The sequence below is a fragment of the Bubalus bubalis genome, chromosome 5 (assembly GCF_019923935.1).
Source record: "Bubalus bubalis isolate 160015118507 breed Murrah chromosome 5, NDDB_SH_1, whole genome shotgun sequence".
Classification (NCBI taxonomy): domain Eukaryota; kingdom Metazoa; phylum Chordata; class Mammalia; order Artiodactyla; family Bovidae; genus Bubalus; species Bubalus bubalis.
Window position 1 is genome coordinate 29,861,081 of NC_059161.1, and position 17,307 is coordinate 29,878,387.

Genomic DNA, 17,307 nt, shown 5'->3' on the forward strand with positions numbered 1-17,307 from the left:
CGGGCGCGGGAGCTTGCGGGTCTGCGTGAAGCTGCGGCGGCGTTTCCCCTGGGTGGGCACTTTGCATCCGCTCCCTAAGTCTAGTCCCGCCTCGGCTCCCCAAGCCTGGGCAGCCTTGCTAGGCTGCCTGGGCGGGGCGAGAGCACAGGCGCAAGCGCCGGAGTGGCCAGGAGGCGTAGACAGACCGGGTGCGCGCGCCCGCGCGCGCGTAGCCCCGCGTGCGGTCCCAATCTACCTGGCTCTCCGCCTGTCCCGCTCAGCTCTTGCGGCTCCACCTTGTCCAGTCTGGCTATGGGCGCGGGCTCGGTGCCGGCGCGCTACCTCGTGTACTTCCAATACTTGGGAACGGACTTTAAGTACGTCCTCTGAGCCTCCTACCCGTGCCCATGAGCCCCTCGTGGAGCCCGGCGCCGCGGGGAGCACCCAAGCTCGAGCCGGAAAGTAGCCGAGGACTGGCGCGCGAGGGGATGGCAGAGGCTGAGTTTAGGGTCCTCACCTCCGGCCTCGGGCCCCGGCAGCCAGGGCTGGAACGGCCGCCTTTGATCACAGTGGGCGGGGCGGGCGGGGCCCCGGGCGAAGCAACCTCCGCGCTCTAACTTCCACCTTCCCTGCCCGCAGCGGGGTCGCGGCCGTCAGGGGCGTCCAGCGCGCCGTCGGAGTCCAGAACTACCTAGAGGTGAGCTCCAGGCCCGTGCCCGGGAGGAAGGAGGGCGACCCCGGGGAGAGGCAGATGGGAGCCCGGCCCATCTGTATCTTATACACCCCTAGGAGGCCGCAGAGCGGCTGAACTCGGTGGTGCCGGTAAAGTTCACCATTTCCAGCCGCACGGATGCTGGGGTCCACGCCCTAAGTAACGCGGCGCACCTGGACATCCAGCGCCGCTCAGATCTGCCACCCTTCTCCCCTGAGGTCCTGACGGAAGCCCTCAACACCCACCTGAAGCACCCTGCAATCAGGTGAGCACCGCTCTCCTGGGATCATACACTATGGTAGAGGCGGGAGGTGAGGACAGAACTCCTTGAGGTGATGGGGGAGATGCCAAGGTGTCACATCGCTGCGGCAGGGGGTCATTCCTGGTCTTGCTCCCACAGGGTGCTACAGGCCTTCCGTGTACCCAGCCACTTCCATGCCCGCCATGCAGCCATATCCAGGACCTACCTGTACCGCCTAGCTACCGGCTGCCCCAGGCCTGACAGGCTGCCTGTATTTGAACGAAACCGGTGCTGGGCACTTCAGGCAGAGTGAGTGGTTTGAGTGAGCAGGGGCTTGCCAGGCCTGCCTGGCCAGCCATTCGCTCCTGACCACTCACTTGGCTCCCCGCAGCTGCTTGGATGTGGCTGCCATGCAGGAAGCCGCCCAGCACCTCCTGGGGACACATGACTTCAGTGCCTTCCAGTCCGCTGGCAGCCCAGCCTCCAGCCCGGTGCGCACCTTGCGCCGGGCCTCTGTGTCCCCCGACCCCACCAGCCCCTTTGTCCTCCCCGAGGAAAGCAGGTGAGAAGAGCAGCCCGCACTCCGGTCTGGAGGCTGCAAAGGCTAGATTTAGCTCCAGAACCTTCCCTAGCGCTGCACTTGGGGCTCCCTGGGTACCCACCCATCCAGCTTCTGGGGAGAAGAGGGTGCCTGTCAGCCATGGTGTGGGCCTTCTGGACCCATGAGCCTTGGTCCAGAAGGCAGAGCTCACCAACTCAGACGAATCCTGGTGGTCAAGGACAGGGTTCTCCTCGTGGAGAAACACCAGGCTAGTGGTTCTGGTCTAGGCTGACAAGGGTTGTTTCTACTGCCCCCCACCTCACCCCACCCTCACTGTCCCAGGGCCTCCAGCCATCCAGCAGCTACTGGATTCCAGAGCCTTCCCAGTTAGGCCCAGCCTCCAGCTCCTGCTGAAGAGCCCAGGGCTGCCTTCCAGTTGCCTCTGAGCTCACACCAGGACCTCAGCCCCAACAGCTCTGCAGTCACCTCACAAGCACCAGTCATCTGGCTTTAGTCTCCCTTCCACTGGGCTCAATTACAGTAAAGCGGGAGGGGGGTAGCATTTGGACCCCAGGGTGGGAAGCCATAGGTCACACTGTGAGGCGTCTGTGTCCCCAGGCAGTTGCAGTTCTGGAGCCTGGAGTTTGAGAGCCAGTCCTTCCTGTACAAACAGGTGGGCTCCATCCTGGGGTCTTCCCTGGGGGCGGGGCCTGGGGCTTGAGCAGCTGCAGCAGTGTTTGCTTTGGGTCACAGGTGCGGAGAATGACTGCTGTGCTTGTAGCCGTGGGGCTGGGGGCTTTGATGCCTGCTCAGGTGAAAGCCATTCTGGACAGCCGGGACCCCCTGGGGAAACACCAGAGCCGAGTGGCCCCTGCCCATGGCTTGTTCTTGAAGTCGGTGCTCTACGAAGGCCTTGGTAAGAGGAAGTGACCTGAGGAGGTCCCTGCTTGTACCCTGACTGGCTGACCCTGCCCAAGGTTGAGCCTTCACCAGGAGAAGGGTGCTTGGTGGCAGTGCCATACCCCAGGAAAGCCCAAAGGCAGGTAGCCTGGAGTGGGTGCCACAGCCCCTCAGCCAAGCCCCGTCCTGACCTGGCCCTAGGTGGTGGGGGTGGGGAGGGAAGCTGAGAGGATCCAGTCGGCAGCACTGGGTGGAGGGACTTGAACTCTGGGGCAAAGGCAGGGGCTCTGCAGTTCCATGGAAGGCTCTCGCCTGGCCCTTGCAGAGACCTTCTTGCCCCCAGGATGACCTGGGGTCTGTCCATAGGTCCCACCTCCATGCAGCCTCCTCGCAGGCCCTCAGAGACCCAGTACAGAAGTCACAGGTAACCCTCTGCTGCTCCGCTGCTTGACCCTGCCCTGCACCGTGCAGCGACCACAGCAAGCCTGCCACAAGTCCCCACCTCCCTGGGCGCCTGCCCAGGTGGGTTGCCAGAGTGGTGGTGCAGGAGACAGGTGGAAGCATCAGAAAGGGAGACGCCCAGACAGCCTGTGGTGGTTTTTATTGGAGATCAACACCCCAAGAGCCCCCACCCATCTCCTGGGAGGCCAGGAGTAGAAATAAAAGGTGAAAAGCCTCCCAGATCCGTTTCTTTGGCCAAAAGCAGCCACTCGAGCAGGTACATGGCCCTGTGTTCTCTACACAGATGAGCGGTGGGATCTACACCCAAGGACACGGGGAAGACGGGGGCATAGACGGTCCTGGAGCACAAGCCAGGTCCCTCTATTGTCCACGGGGCTTCAGCTGGCCTGGGGCAGGCCCTTCTTGAGCAGAGATGTGAGGTAGCTTCCTAGCTCCTCGTCCTGCAGCCACAGGCAAGAAGGGCTGTTGGTCTGTTCCCCTGACCTGCCTGCCCCGGGTGATAGGGAGACCCAACCAGTCCTGCCCTCACCTGGTAGGTCCAGGAGACCAGTAGCACCTTGGTGCCTGGGTCCTCGGAGTGGGCAGCGGCCTGGACTAAGATGGACTCCACGGTCACGGAGCCGTCAGGAAGGTGCTGCACGCAGTGGTCCTTGAGGACACTGCAGGGAATCCCAGTGAGGCCCAGCCTGGCACCCCCACGTGTGCCCTGCACCCATGGGGAAGGGCGGCCAGGACGCCTACCTCTTCAGGTGGCTGTACACGCGCATGGCCATCTCCTGCTCCTTGCGTGTGTCGTGCAGGTGTACACGGCAGGTGAAGCGCAGCTGATGCTCGGCCAGGCCCAACTCCTTGAGGGCCTGCTCTGAGGACACGAGCCGGAAGTTCTATGGGGCAAGAGTGGGTCAGAGCCGGCAGGGACAGCCCCCCAAGCCCCACGGCGATTGCAGCACTCACACTGTCCTTCATGATCAGGGTGCCGTGCAAGAGCCGAGGCTTCTTGGCGTCAGGGAGCAGCCCTGTGGGGATGGGGCACTGGTCGGCACTGTGAATGGGGCCACCTGCCCAGCAGCCGCCCTGCCCTCCAACCCCCACCGCAGCTGGCCTTGCCGCTCACCCTGTGCCATCTCCCGCTTCAGCAGCCCCAGTGAGATGCCCACAGGGATGCTGGGGCTTGTGGGCAGCGTCACCGTCTCGCCGTTGGCCGGCATGTAGCAGTTGACCCCTGGCCGGGAGATGGAGAGAGCCTCAGTCCAGGCTGGAGGGCCCTGCCTGCACCAGACCCCACCACTCCCCTACCCTTGCCTGGACTGCCTACGGAATTCCTGCTCAATCTTCTGCTTCAGAAACTCCATCTTCTTGGCCTCGCCGTGCACCAGCAGCACATTCTCTGGCTCCGCCTGGCCCACCAGCTGCATGATGCCCTTGGCATCCGCGTGGGCACTGAAGGACATGTACTCCACCTGCATCTTGACCTCCAGCTGTAACATCGCAGTATGTGGGCCGTCAGCACAGGTGGTGGTTCCGAGGGCCTCCACCCACCCAAGTGGGATCCACAGGGCTGGTAGAGAGAGGTGAGGACTCACCACCTGCCGCCCCTCCATCTCCAGCTTGCGCTGCCCACTGAGGATCTTGTGACCCACGGTGCCCTGCACGCAGTAGCCAGGCATGATGACCTGTGGGAGGGAGGGATAGACGAGTGGCTCCCCTGCACCTCCTGCCTCGGGGCTTCCTCCTGGGACATTCCCCCCACCCACCCTTCTGCCCACCTGAACCTGAACCCTTGATGGAGGGCCCTCCCCTTCAGGGCCCACTGCAGACCCTGGAGAAGCAGGCTCAGTGGTCTCAGCACAAGCCCACCCAGGCCTGACCCCCATGACGGTGCTCAGGAAGCCAGGGGCTTTCCTGCCTGGTGCAGATGGTCCAAGACACAGTGAGAGTCAGCCTGGGTCAGACCCCAGGCACCAGCATGCCCAGCCTGCTCCTCCTAATGGCAGCAAGCCCCCAGCCAGGGCAGCCCCTGCCCCCAAGGAGCCAGCCCTGGGGCCCAGACCCCTCACCATGTTCTTCTCGTTCCCTGCCCACTTCCGGAAGATCTGTAGTGACTGGCCAGCATGCAGCATCCCTGGGGTTGCAAACACGACCTTCGGGGCAAATGTGGGGACAGTCAGGGCAGCAGATGCTCCCCCGCCCTCAGAGCCTTCTGCCCTCCCATCTTCCCAGCACAGAGGCACGCTGCACCCTGCAAGCGAACCTGAGCCTGGTGGAACTCCCTGCCCCCCCAGCTGCACCGGGGCACACCATGGGTCCTGGGCTGTCAGCAAATGCCCGGTCAAAGGCCTTGATGTGCTTGAACTCGAACATGTTCCTCTGTACAAAGGTCTTCCGTATCTTCTGGTTGGTCCAGGGGATGAAGAGTTTGTAGTAGTGATTGGCCTTCTCTGTCAGGCCCGTGGAGAAGTAAATGGGGGCTTTTAGGTCCATGCGCTCCCTGCAGCCAGAACAGGGCATGGTGGGGAGACTGTGGAGCAGGGCCAGCCAGTGGCGCCCATGTGCCCTCAGCCTGGGTCAAATCCAGTGCCAGGAAGGGTGTTCCCCCACCCACAGCTAGCAGCACAGGGCTTAAAACAACCATCTTGGGCTGCACCTACCAGAAGGTCTCCAGCAGGATGCAGAGCTCCTGAGCACGGCCCAGCGCAAACACAGGGATCAGCACCTGTGGGGTGGGGCTGTGAGGCCAGCTTGGGCAGGAACCCCTGGCCATGCTGTACCCCTCCAATTGTGTCAAGCCCAAACCACACGGGCAGGCAGTCACTCCCTATGGCTGCCTTCTCAGAAGACCAGCCCTGCTGGCAGCTCTGGGGGCTGGAGGCCCTGTGACAATTGTGTGTAGCTCCTATTCTGTCCCAGCAAAACTTACCAATGGTCAGCAGACACTCTGGCCAGCCCTTCATTGGGGTCTGAGGTATGAGGGGTGAATAAGCCCTGGCTGAAGGGTCTTCCCAGGGCTGAGCAAACCCTCCTCCCTCTGTGCCCAGAACACACAACATCCCTACCCTGACCACATGCCGGAAAGCCACAAGACCTGTGCAGCATGGCCGGGGGACATGGGGCAAATCCCACCTGGGGCCCCTGCGCCCTCACCAGCTACCTTCCCACCGCGCTCCACGGTCTCATGGACCTTCTTCAGGAAGTCTCGTTCCCTGCAGCGCTTGGAGTCACGGATGGTGGTGGCGTAGGTGGACTCTGTGATGAGTAGGTTGGGGCGGCACTTATCAATCCAGGCGGCTCTAGAACACAGGTGGGTGTGGCCAGAGGGAGACAGTCCACACGGTAGCTAGGCTGTACACGGCCACGGCCTCCTGTACCCTCTGGTGGGCAGCCTGCCTTCTCTGCACAGGCCCAGGCCACAACGCTTGAAGGGAGATAGGAGGATACCCGGGGGACAGTGATACAGACCACTCAGGTACCCGACACACCCCGCTGAGAGTCACTATACCCTTGCAGGGACCTCCATGAATGAAACAAATGCACAGGCCTGCTTACCCCAAATGCCGGTCTGGGGTCATGTTGTAGTCCCCCTGGCAAAGAATATGGTGATGAGGAGGGGCCTCCTCCCTCTCCTCAACCAGGCAGCCCTTCCTGTGCCCCAAGTTTCCACTGACCGTGTACACCACAGACTCTGAGCCCACTTTAATCTGGAACATGGCCGCCCCCAGCACATGGCCCGCATAGTAAGCCTTGATTTCCAGCTCATCGTCCACCTGCAGAGAAGAGGGCTGACCTCAGGTCTGTGGGCTGCACCGGTCAGAGGGCTGGGAGGTGGAGTCTGGGACATCATTCCAGCCTTTCACTATGCCAGTTTTTTTCCATATGCAACATCCAGTTCTGGTCAGAAGCAACCGGACACAGGAAATGGGACAATAGGGAAGGAAAGTGGAGAAACAACAGTCTACAGAAGCAGACTCAGGGCACCTGGGGTTTTCAAGCACAGGCTTTAAAAGGATTGTTTTTAACACATTCAGAGAAAGGAAGAATTAAGAATATTAGCAAAAGACTAGAAACTATTAAATACAGTGGAAATCTTAAAATGAGAAACTATAACCCAAATTAAGAATTCAATAGAGCCATACTACCCAAAGCAATCTATATAGTCAGTGCAATCCCTATCAAAATACTGAGGCTTTCCCGGTGGCTCAGTGGTAAAAAATCTGCCTGCCAATGCAGGAAATGCAAGAGATGCAGGTTTGATCCCTGGGTCGGGAAGATCCCTGGGAGGAGGAAATGGCAACTCACTCCAGTATTCTTGCCTGGAGAATCCCATGGACACAGGAGCCTGGTGGGCTGCAGTCCATAGGATCACACAGAGTTGGATATGACTGAGCAGCTGAGTACATAGCACATCAACATAACCATTTTTCACAGAACAAGAACAAATTTTTCACAGAACAAGAAGAAATAATTTTAAAATTTGTGTGGAAACACAAAAGACCCTAAAAAGCCAAAAGAATCTTGACAAAGAACATAGCTGAAGGAATCACACTCCTCAATTTTAGACTATGCTGAAAAGCTACAGTCATCAAATCTACATGGTAAATGGAGAGAAAAATGAAGAAAAACACAACTGGAGTTATCAGGCTCCCTGACTTCAGACTACTACAAAGCTACAGTAATCAAAGCAATCTGATACTGGCACAAAAACAGAAATATAGATAAATGGAGCAGGATAGAAAGTCTAGAACCACACACTTATGGTCAATTAATCTACGACAAAGGAGGCAAGACCATACAATGGAGAAAAGAGAGTCTAATAAATGGTGCTGTAAACACTGGACAGATACATGTAAAAGAATAAAATTAAAACTTTAACACCATATACAAAAATAAAACAGATTAAAGGCCTAAATGTTAAAGAGCAGACACCATAAAACCCTTAGAAGAAAACATAGACAGGATACTCTCCAGCATAAATAGCAGCAGTATCTTTTTGGATCCGTCTCCTAGAGTAATGGAAATAACAAAAGTAAACAAATGGGACCTAAATTAAACTCAGAAGCTTTTGCATAGCAAAGGAAACCATAAACAAAACAAAAAGACAACCTACGGAATGGGAGAAAATATTTGCTTATGATGCAACAGACAAGGTATTAATCTCCAAAATACACAAACAGCTCATACAGCTCAATTATCAGAAAAACAACTCGGGACTTCCCTGGTTATCCAGTGGTTAAGAATCTGCCTGCTACTGCAGGGGACGTGAGTTCAATCCCTGGTCCAAGAAGATTCCACTTGCTGCAGGGCAACTAAGCCCATGCACTACAACTCCTGAGCCCATGTGCCACAACTACTGAAGCTCTTGTGCCCTCGAGCCCGTGCTTCGCAACAAGAGAAGCCACTGCAATAAGAAGCAACACACTGCAACTAGATAGTAGTCCCTGCTCACCACAACTAGAGAAAAGTCTATGCACAGCAACAAAGACCAGTGCAGCCAAAAACAAAAATTATTAAAAAAAAAAAAAAAAAACAAAAAACTCCAAAATCCAAAAATGGGCAGAAGATCTAAAGACATTTCTCCAAAGAAGACATACAGCTGGCCAACATGCTCGTGAAAAGATACTTATCACTGCTAATTAACATAGAATTGCAACTTAAGACTACAATAAGGTACCACTTTACAAAAAAGTCTACAAATAATAAATGCTACAGAGGGTGTGGAGAAAAGGGAACCCTCCTATACTGTTGGTGGGAATGTAAATTGGTGCAGCCACTATAGAGAATGGTATGGAGGTTCCTCAAAAAGCCAGAATTAAGAGTTGCCATATGATCCAGCAATCCTACTCCTGGGCATACATCCAGAGAAAACAGTAATTCGAAAAGATAACATGCACCCAAATGTTGACTGTTTACTATTTACAATAGCCAGGATATGGAATCAACCTAAATGCCCCTCAACAGATGAATGGATAAAGATGTGGTATACACAGACACACAGGACTACTACTCATTTAAAAAATGAAATTTTGCCATTTATAGCAACATGGATGGACTTGGAAGGCATTATGCTAAGTGAGATAAATCAGATGGAAAGACAAATACTGTATTGTATCACTTAATGTTTGTGTGATATATAAAAAATACAACTAGTGAACGTAACAAAAATGAAATAAGACTCACAGACATAGAGAACAAACTACTAGTAGGAAGAGGGAAGAGAGAAAAGGTGAGAAGCATGGAGGATTAAGAGGTACAGGCTCTTATGCATCAAATAAGTTACAAGGATACATTGTACAGCGCAGAGAAGAACACCAGTATTTTACAATAACTATACATGAAGTGTAGCCTTTACCGATCTCCTAAAGGAAATCAGTCCTGAATATTCACTGGAAGGACTGATGCTGAAGCTGAAACTCCAATACTTTGGCCACCTGATGGGAAGAACTGCCTCATTGGAAAAGACCCTGATGCTGGGAAAGACTGAAGGCAGCAGGAGAAGGGGATGACAGAGGATGAGATGGTTGGATGGCATCACCGACTCAATGGACATGACTTTGAGCAAGCTCCAGGAGTTGGTGATGGACAGGGAAGCCTGGCATGCTGCAGTCCATGGGGTCGCAGAGAGTTGGACACGACTGAGCAACTGAACTGAACTGACTGATACATGAAGTATAGCCTTTACAAACCATGAGTCACTATACTGCATTCCTGCAACATGTAATATTGTAAGTCAATTATATTTCAACTTTAAAAAGAAAATTCAACAGATGAATTTAACAGCACATTATATACAACCAAGAAAAGAATTAATGAAATAAAATAAACAGAAAAGGCTATCCAGCATGAAATATAGACATGAGGACAATGGAGGGTCTGGAGGAGAAAGATCTCCATTCAGCCTGGAGGGAGCTGGGGGCAGCTCCAGGGCCTCACACCCGAGCAGGAAGGGAACAGGTGGAGCCAGCACAGCCACCTGCCAGTCTGCAGGAAAGGACAGAATCCCACAAGCCGCCCGAGAGGATTCTCCTACAAATAGCAGATGGAAGACATGAGTCCTGGTAGTACCTGCTGCCCTAGAATTCTGAACCTAAGGGAGAAAGTCTTTAATGATAAAGGCGAAATAAACCCATCTGCAGACAAATGAAGTTGAGAACATTCATCACCAGCAGATCCATACTGATGCTCTTCATTGCAAATACAAAGTGAAGAACATGGGAAGGAGCAGGGACACAGCTAGGGTAATGCAGATGGTACCTGGCAAATGGTGAGGGCCTTGGGGCCTCATAGGCTGACAGAATTAAAATCCTGCTATGTGGAAACAAGAGCTGGTGAGTAGGAGAGGGCTAAGTGAATTTAAGATGCTCTGAGATGCTTTCATTGTCCAGGAAAGAGGCAAAAGTTCCAAGTACCTAAGAGCTGAGTTGTCATGGATGTGTTTTGTAATCTCTGCCACAAAAAGAATTACAAAAGAACATATAATTACTTACAAAATAAGAGGACAAATGGAGTTTTAAAGACTCAGTCCGGAAAAAGACAATAAAGGAAATAAAACATAGAACAGGATGGACAAACTGGAAGTAAACGGAAAAAGAGACACCTAAATCCCAAATTATTACACGTGGAGTACACACCTCTCCTACAGGACAGGCCATCAGGTTGCATTAAACCCAAGCCGTGGAAAAGAGTCACACTTAAAATATGATGCAGAGGGACTTCCCTAGTGGTCCAGTGGTTAAGACTCTGCACTTCCACTGCAAGGGGAGCAGGTCTGATCCTTGGTCAAGAAACTAAGATCCCACATGCTACACAGTGCAGCCAAAAAACAAAAATAAAATATGCGGCAGAAAGGATAAAAGTACTAAGAAGGGCAAGGATTCAAGGTGTGGGAGAGGTGAGCTTTCGCCAGAAAGGTAGACTCGAAGATAAAGCATTATTGAGGATACACAGAATGATTCAACTCGACAAAGGGTTCAACCTGAAAAATAAGATGACCCCAAATGTCAGACTCATGAAAACAAGCAAAACCTAGACTCTTGAGAAAAAAAAGACAAATCCATAATCCTTGTTATAAATTTTACATTTGATGTCACTCGCCTGCCTCAAGTCTTACCCCTCCACCCTGAGTCAGTCCGCTGCAGTGAGCCCACACTCTGGTCTCTGACCCACCCGGCCTGCTCCTATGTACTCAGATGGCACAGTGGCCCTCTTTGGCCTCTTCCATGCACTCAGGCAGAGCCAGGGAGTGGCAGGGGCCCTGCTCAGTGCTGGATCTGAGCTGGGCCCCACGCTCACCTTCTGCCTCCAAGGGTCCCTGGGATGGCAGCAGAGTGAGTTGGGGGCGGGGAGTGGGGGGCTGACCTGCACCGTCTGGTGGAGGTGAACGGCCACCACTTTCTTCATGCAGTCCTTGATCATCTGAGACGTGAAGAAGTTGGCCTCGCCCTTCTTGTCCACGGCAATCTTGCGGTAGTCCTCCAGTAGGATGGGGCAGATGGCCTGGGTGGGCTGGGTCATGTAGATCGGCCCATCGTAGCCCACCATCTCACTGAAGTAGGGGAGTGCCCCGCAGTGGTCCAGGTGGAAGTGGCTGCGGACGCAGCACCAGTCAGCTGGATGCCCCCCAACCCCCCATTCAGCAACCCTACCCCCATTCCTCTGCTCACTGAGGGCCCACTGTGTGTCAGACACGGCCCTGAACATGGAAGAGGGAGAGGGCAAAAGGGACTCAGGCCCAAGTGTCCAGTGATGCCACCAGCAGGCAGTTACTGTGGGATCAGCTTCACGTTCCAGGAAGGAACAGGAAGGGGCTCAGGGCAACACGAACCAGGATGCCACTTGGGTGGGTGGTTGGGTCTGGGGTGGGGAGGACACCCACCTGATGATCACGCAGTCCAGAAAGTCAGTCAGTCGGCCGCTGCGGGTGATGTAGGAAAAGTCGGGGAAGCGCCTCTGTGGGGGGAGAAGCAGAAGTGTCAGGATGCCGCCCACCCAGGGTTCAGGTGACTGTCGGGCAGCCAGGGCTGTGGGGACGGCCCCTGGGTCAGGGTGCAGTTGAGCCCGACATCCACACCCTGCAGGCCCACTGAGGCCACCGACTGCTCAGAACCCCTGAGCATGTAGGGCAGAGGTCAGGCTGCTGAGCCAGTACCTGAGAGCTGAGACCCCCAGCTGTGCCCTGGCTCCAGTACAGTCTGGCCCATGCAGGTGCTCCACCTGTCGGGTGACCGTGGGGGCTGCCCTCCTACCAGTGCCCACTTGCCCCCCTGTTCCCCCTCTATAGTCAGAGCCTGAGACTCTGAGGCCCAGGTCCCTTGGTGACAACGCCGAGGAGGAGGCTGGATGCCAGGCATCCCACCCTCCAGACTCACATCGTCGCTGAAGCCCATGTGCATCCCACAGTCCAGCATGACGTTCTTGCCCGCAATGGACACCAAAATGCAGCTTCGGCCCACATCCTGGCCAGCCCCTGTATGGGAGGACCAGTCAGAGGCACGGCCATGCCCCCCTCTCTCCCACTGCCCGGTGAGGATTTGGGGTAAAAGAAGCAGTAAGAAGACACGACTGTTCAAGAGTGAGCGGTGAGAAAGATGCCATAGGGGAAAAGAGGCTGGAAGGAGAACCCTGCAGAAGCCCCTGGAGAGGAACCAGGTGCGAGGAGAGCGTGGGGCTGAAGTGGCCAGAGGGGAACCGGAGCCAACAGGTAGGAGAGGCGTGAGGGCACCTATGGCGGGGCGGGATGCGTGCTGTGCCCTGGTAGGCCAGGGGCTAGACCACTGCAGCGGGAGGCTGGGTGGGTTATTCTGAGAGTGCACCACAGAAGAGAGCATGTAGAGCTGCGGGGGACAACCCTGCTAGAAGACGCTGCGGATATATAGCCGTGGCAGGGGGGCAGGTTCCCGAAAACCCCTGCCACCTGTGCACAGGGACCCTGGCTGTTCCGATTCTGAGTGACCTGCTGTACCTCCTTCGCACCGCTGTACTGTTTGGGCCTTTAAACTATGCACTTATATCTTCCGCAAAAGGCAAGCTGGGGGGCGGGGGGCGACGTTGGTTTTTGTTTTTAACGCTGCGCCGGTCAAGCAAAACAAGGTCTGACTGACGTGGGGTGAACGGCTCACGGGTAAACGGAGGCTGCAGGGAAGCGGGGCTCGAGACATATGGAACAGGTGGAAGGCAGCGAGTGCGCGAACGCAGAGGCAGGAGGAAGGTGCACTGAGCACCGGCGCCGGGAGGGGGGCCGCGCGGCGAGGAAGACACGTCCCGGGGTCCCCGGACCTCCGAACCCCCCACAAGCCTTCCTCGGGCGCTCCTCGCGCCGCCCAGCACTCACCCAGGGGCGTGACCCTGATCTCGGGCATCCTGCCGGGCAAGCCAAGCGAGCGAGCGGGACCACCACGGTCCCACGAGACCCCGGGGCCCGCGATCCGGTCCCGGCCACGAGTGCCTGATTCGCGGCTACGCACTGCGCAGGCGCAATCCCAACGGCGCCAGTTTCCGGCGCGCCGGACGGAAACGCTGGCCCGCGCAACGGGCTTTCTGATTGGGCGGCCGGCAGCCAGTCCCGGGCGACGGGGCTGTGGGGCTGTGGCAGAGGTCCGGGCCGCCAGCCCCGCGGCTGCTGCGGCGGCACAGGTGAGCAGCGGAGGCGCAGGTGAGTGTGGCGCGACGGGCTCAAGGCGGCGCCGGGGAATCCTAGCTCAACCGAGCCAGCTCGCCTGGGTCTTGCCGAGGGGTCGGAGCGGGACCCCCCAGGCGTGGGAGGAGGCGGCCGAGGACCTGACTCCAGCGCTGGCCCGGACCCCGAGCCCCTGTCCCCTCCCTAGGGACTCAGCTGGAGCAGGACCCGCGCAGGACAGGGGCCCCACCCTACCCAAGTGGGTCCCAGCCTGGCGCCACCTGGAGCCCCCTTCTCAGGAGAGATTTCCAGGACTTCCCCGCTCCCACCCTCTGGGCCTGGGGTGCCCGAGGGCCGCCCTCTTTTCCTGGGGACCTTCAACTTGCCGTCAGTCTCAGGACGAGCCCTGACCTTGGGGCCATGGGCTGCCCCTGGGGGAGCCTTCGCGATTCCCTGCATCACCTCCCCGGAGCTGGCAGCCTGCCCGACGCCGCTGCGCCGCCACTGCCCTTCCTGTTGTTTCCAAGCTCTGAAAGGCTGCTGGCACCTCCCGTTGGCTGCTGGCTCAGGTTCCGGGCAGGAAGGCTAGGCCCACAGGATGGCTAGTGACCAGGAAGGTAGCCCTGAGGGCCTCAGAGGCCATCTGTTCGGTGGACAGGACACTGAGGCCCTGAGAGAGGGGAGGGTTATGCTGGAAGCCTCCCAGTGTCTTCTTCCTGAGGCCAGGCACTGCTGTCCCCCACACCTGAAGACGGGGTGAGCTCACCACCGGGCACTCCACCTAGTACCAGGCGTGTGACAAAGGCATAGGGCCTGCAGGGCCTCAGCACACACTGGGCCCCATCAGAGGCTCCCAGCAACCTGGGTGGTGGGTAGGGCAGGGAGTGCTGGCCCATTTTCCCTAAACCTGTGGGACAAGATCTTAGGTCAGTGCATGACTTGCCCATGGTATGGAAGGGATCCACGTGTGCTCTCTTGGCTGGGCTCTCACCACAGCTCAAATGGTCTCCTCCCATGCAGGCTCTCACAAGACTTCCAGCACTGAGGGCCCAGGAACCCCTGTGCCCAAAGGGGTGAGATCTTGTCCTGGACAAAGAGATGAGACACAGCCTAGTCTCCAGGGCCCATCAGAGCCACACCACATTGCAGCCCTGGGCACGCAGGGAGGCAGGGGCTGGGGTGTCCAGGAGCATCTGCTAACCTTGGGCACTTGAGTGTTTGTGGCGTGATTGTGGGAATGCCAGAAGAATCTAGAGGAGTTCTGTGGCCTGGGGCACTTCTGGAGTCCCTGGGACCGGGGGAGGGCCTTTGTCCAGCCTTCCTTCTGTGTGGGACATGACATCTCCTTGCCCTCTTCCTACATTCTCACCAGGCTCCAGTTACTGTAGGGGTGGAATATCTGGTGTCTGCCCTCTGGCAAACGCTGACCCCACAGCCTCTGTTTTGGGTTTGGGGATATAGCGTCAAGCATGGAAGGGCATGACGCCCCCCCTGCTTCCACCCACAGTCTGTCTCTCCGTGGTTCTCATCCTTTTACTTGCTATGTTGGACTTCCTGTCTTTGTTAAAAACCACACACGCACACACCCACCACTAGGATGTCATCCCAGTGGGCTGGGCTGTTGGTTGCACTCACAGTGCACCCAGGTGGCTGCCTGGCTCTGCGTGGGGACTCAGCAAATACTTCTCCAGTTAGTAGGAACAGACACACCCTGGAGAGACACAGTCTATAAACAAGCAAGAAAACCCGAGCACAGATGCTTTCCACAAGTGAGATGTATCAGGTTTGACAAGGCTGAGTTATGGGGGGCCATGCTGAAAGCAAAGGGTCCTGCTGTGGCCCAAGCAGAGCAAGGTGGCTTCTGGGGAGGAGGGGCTGACCTGGGGTTGGGAGTCCTCATGGGTTTTCACTGGGGAGCCATGGGATCCCAGCTGTTTCTTTCCAACTGCCTCTACTCCCCCTCCCCAAAATAATGACCCAAAGAGGAGCCTTCTCACCAGGAGACAACCCACAGCCCAACCCCCTGTGTGTTCCAGCTCCTGTTGAAAATGGATGACTTGGAGTCAGAGTTCAATCTGAAAGTCGTCCTGGTCAGTTTCAAGCAGTGTCTCAATGAGAAGGAGGAGGTGCTGCTGGAATACTACCTCGCTGGCTGGAGGGGGCTGGTCAGGTGCGCGAGGGGCTTCCCCGGCCACACGTCCCACCTGTATCCCGTCGGCCCAGTGCAGGTCGGCCATACTCACTTGCGGCCCAGGAGGTGGGAGTGGTCTCGCCCACACCCAGGCTGAGAGTGCCTGCTCTCTTCCTGCAGGTTCCTGAATAGTCTGGGCACCATCTTCTCATTCATCTCCAAGGATGTCGTGACAAAGCTGCAGATCATGGACCAGCTGCGAAGCGGCCCCCAACAGGAGCACTACAGCAGCCTGCAGGCCATGGTTGCCTACGAAGTGGGCAACCAACTGGTGGACCTGGAGCGGCGCTCACGCCACCCCAACTCAGGCTGCCGGACGGTGCTCCGGCTACACCGTGCGCTGCGCTGGCTGCAGCTCTTCCTGGAAGGTGTCCGCACAAGCCCTGAGGACGCACGCACCTCCGTACTCTGCACCGACTCCTACAACGCCTCGCTGGCCACCTACCACCCCTGGATCATCCGCCGGGCTGTCACTGTGGCTTTCTGTGCGCTGCCCACACGCAAGGTCTTCTTGGAGTCCATGAATGTTGGGTCCTCCGAACAGGCTGTGGAGATGCTAGATGAGGCCCTGCCCTTTATTGAGCGTGTCTACAACATCTCCCAGAAGCTGTACGCCGAGCACGCCCTACTGGACCTGCCATAGGGGCTGGCGGACCCAGGTGGGGTGGGCTTCCCCTGATCCAGAGGTGGGCAGGGCAGCCAGGACCCATCAGTCCCACCATGGAACTTTCTGGGCTCCCCTGTGAGCTGAGCTTGTCAGGAGCCACTCAGATTGTGCACATGGGCCACAGACGGGCTTCAACAGAGAAGGCAGTCACTGGCCATCTGCTCTGTACCCGACCTCTCCCTTGCCCAGGCATCTCATTTTTACCCTCTACCAAGTTACACCCATGTAGTTAGGCCTCTTCTGTGTGGGTGAAGTGCTGGAGGTGGGGGGCAGGAAGGATCAGTGTTCATGGAAAAGCTGCCCCTGTTTGGGGGTCAAGTCTGTGGGCTGGGGAAGTCACAGGGCCCTGGATGTAGTGTTTGCCCACCTGGGCTGTCTTGAGCCTTCTGTACCAGCTAGCTGACCCCAGAACAGGGAGAAAACCCCTGGGCAGGGGTCAGCTCTGCAGGATTTCTCCCTGCCTCTGGCCTCCTCCTCAGCTAGAGGTGCACATGTCCTTGGCTGTGATAGCAGGACCTGAAGCCCCGAGGGAAGGCCTGCTCTGCCTCCACTGCCCTGCACGCACACAGCGGCCTCCTGCAGCCTCAAGTCTGCACAGCACAGTCCTGGATGAGAATCCCAGGAGCCCAGGACTCCTGGGCCAGCGCTCGCTTCTGCCTCCTCAGCGTCCACACATCCAGATGCTGTGTCCCCTCTTCCTGGCCCCATACTGCTCTGTCCCCATGTAGCTCAGGAGACCTAGAATGACAACACGGGAGGGAGCCCGGGCCACTTCACCTTGGTGACAGGCTGACAGGTGACCACACCCAGCCTGGCCATCATCCATTGATTGGGGGTCTGGTCCCACCCACTTCCTCTTTGTGAGCCCAGGATGTCAGGTCCCAAGGGGACAGTATCCACCAAGAGCAAATGTGTGTAAGTATGAGCTTTCAGGGACCCTAGGCGCTGTAATACAGGTGATGGCTTTTCCAAAATAAACAAATTGCACTTACAGAATGAAGTACTGCG

General features: G+C 56.8%; 3 protein-coding genes across 6 annotated transcripts; 2 read left to right on the forward strand and 1 right to left on the reverse strand.

The window, feature by feature from the left end:
- The first annotated feature begins 134 nt into the window (after positions 1–134).
- PUSL1 (pseudouridine synthase like 1) lies at positions 135–3,049 on the forward strand. The gene is made up of 8 exons (XM_006066949.3): positions 135–356; positions 619–676; positions 769–956; positions 1,092–1,241; positions 1,324–1,494; positions 2,092–2,146; positions 2,227–2,389; positions 2,740–3,049. The coding sequence occupies exons 1-8, from the start codon at positions 292–294 to the stop codon at positions 2,799–2,801; spliced, it is 912 nt and encodes a 303-aa protein (XP_006067011.1). The 5' UTR covers positions 135–291; the 3' UTR covers positions 2,802–3,049.
- INTS11 (integrator complex subunit 11) lies at positions 2,956–13,314 on the reverse strand. Its single transcript, XM_006066950.4, has 17 exons — positions 13,157–13,314; positions 12,195–12,292; positions 11,702–11,775; positions 11,185–11,413; positions 6,498–6,596; positions 6,379–6,413; positions 5,984–6,122; positions 5,484–5,548; positions 5,134–5,323; positions 4,893–4,976; positions 4,419–4,508; positions 4,151–4,313; positions 3,950–4,057; positions 3,790–3,851; positions 3,577–3,719; positions 3,365–3,494; positions 2,956–3,275 (listed from the first exon to the last, which is right to left on the reverse strand). Exons 1-17 carry the CDS (start codon positions 13,182–13,184, stop codon positions 3,213–3,215), a joined length of 1,800 nt encoding a protein of 599 aa, XP_006067012.1. The 5' UTR covers positions 13,185–13,314; the 3' UTR covers positions 2,956–3,212.
- A 30-nt stretch (positions 13,315–13,344) lies between these two features.
- Positions 13,345–17,292, forward strand: LOC102416595 (ceramide-1-phosphate transfer protein). Of its 4 annotated transcripts, none has more exons than XM_025285732.3 (3): positions 13,345–13,458; positions 15,478–15,669; positions 15,753–17,292. In XM_025285732.3, exons 2-3 carry the CDS (start codon positions 15,554–15,556, stop codon positions 16,273–16,275), a joined length of 639 nt encoding a protein of 212 aa, XP_025141517.1. In that variant the 5' UTR covers positions 13,345–13,458; positions 15,478–15,553; the 3' UTR covers positions 16,276–17,292. The 4 variants fall into 4 exon arrangements, with proteins under 4 accessions (XP_025141517.1, XP_025141516.1, XP_006066988.1 ...); XM_025285731.3 differs by having other exon boundaries at positions 13,348–13,477; XM_006066926.4 differs by having other exon boundaries at positions 13,351–13,477; positions 15,478–15,611.
- The last annotated feature ends 15 nt before the right edge of the window (positions 17,293–17,307 follow it).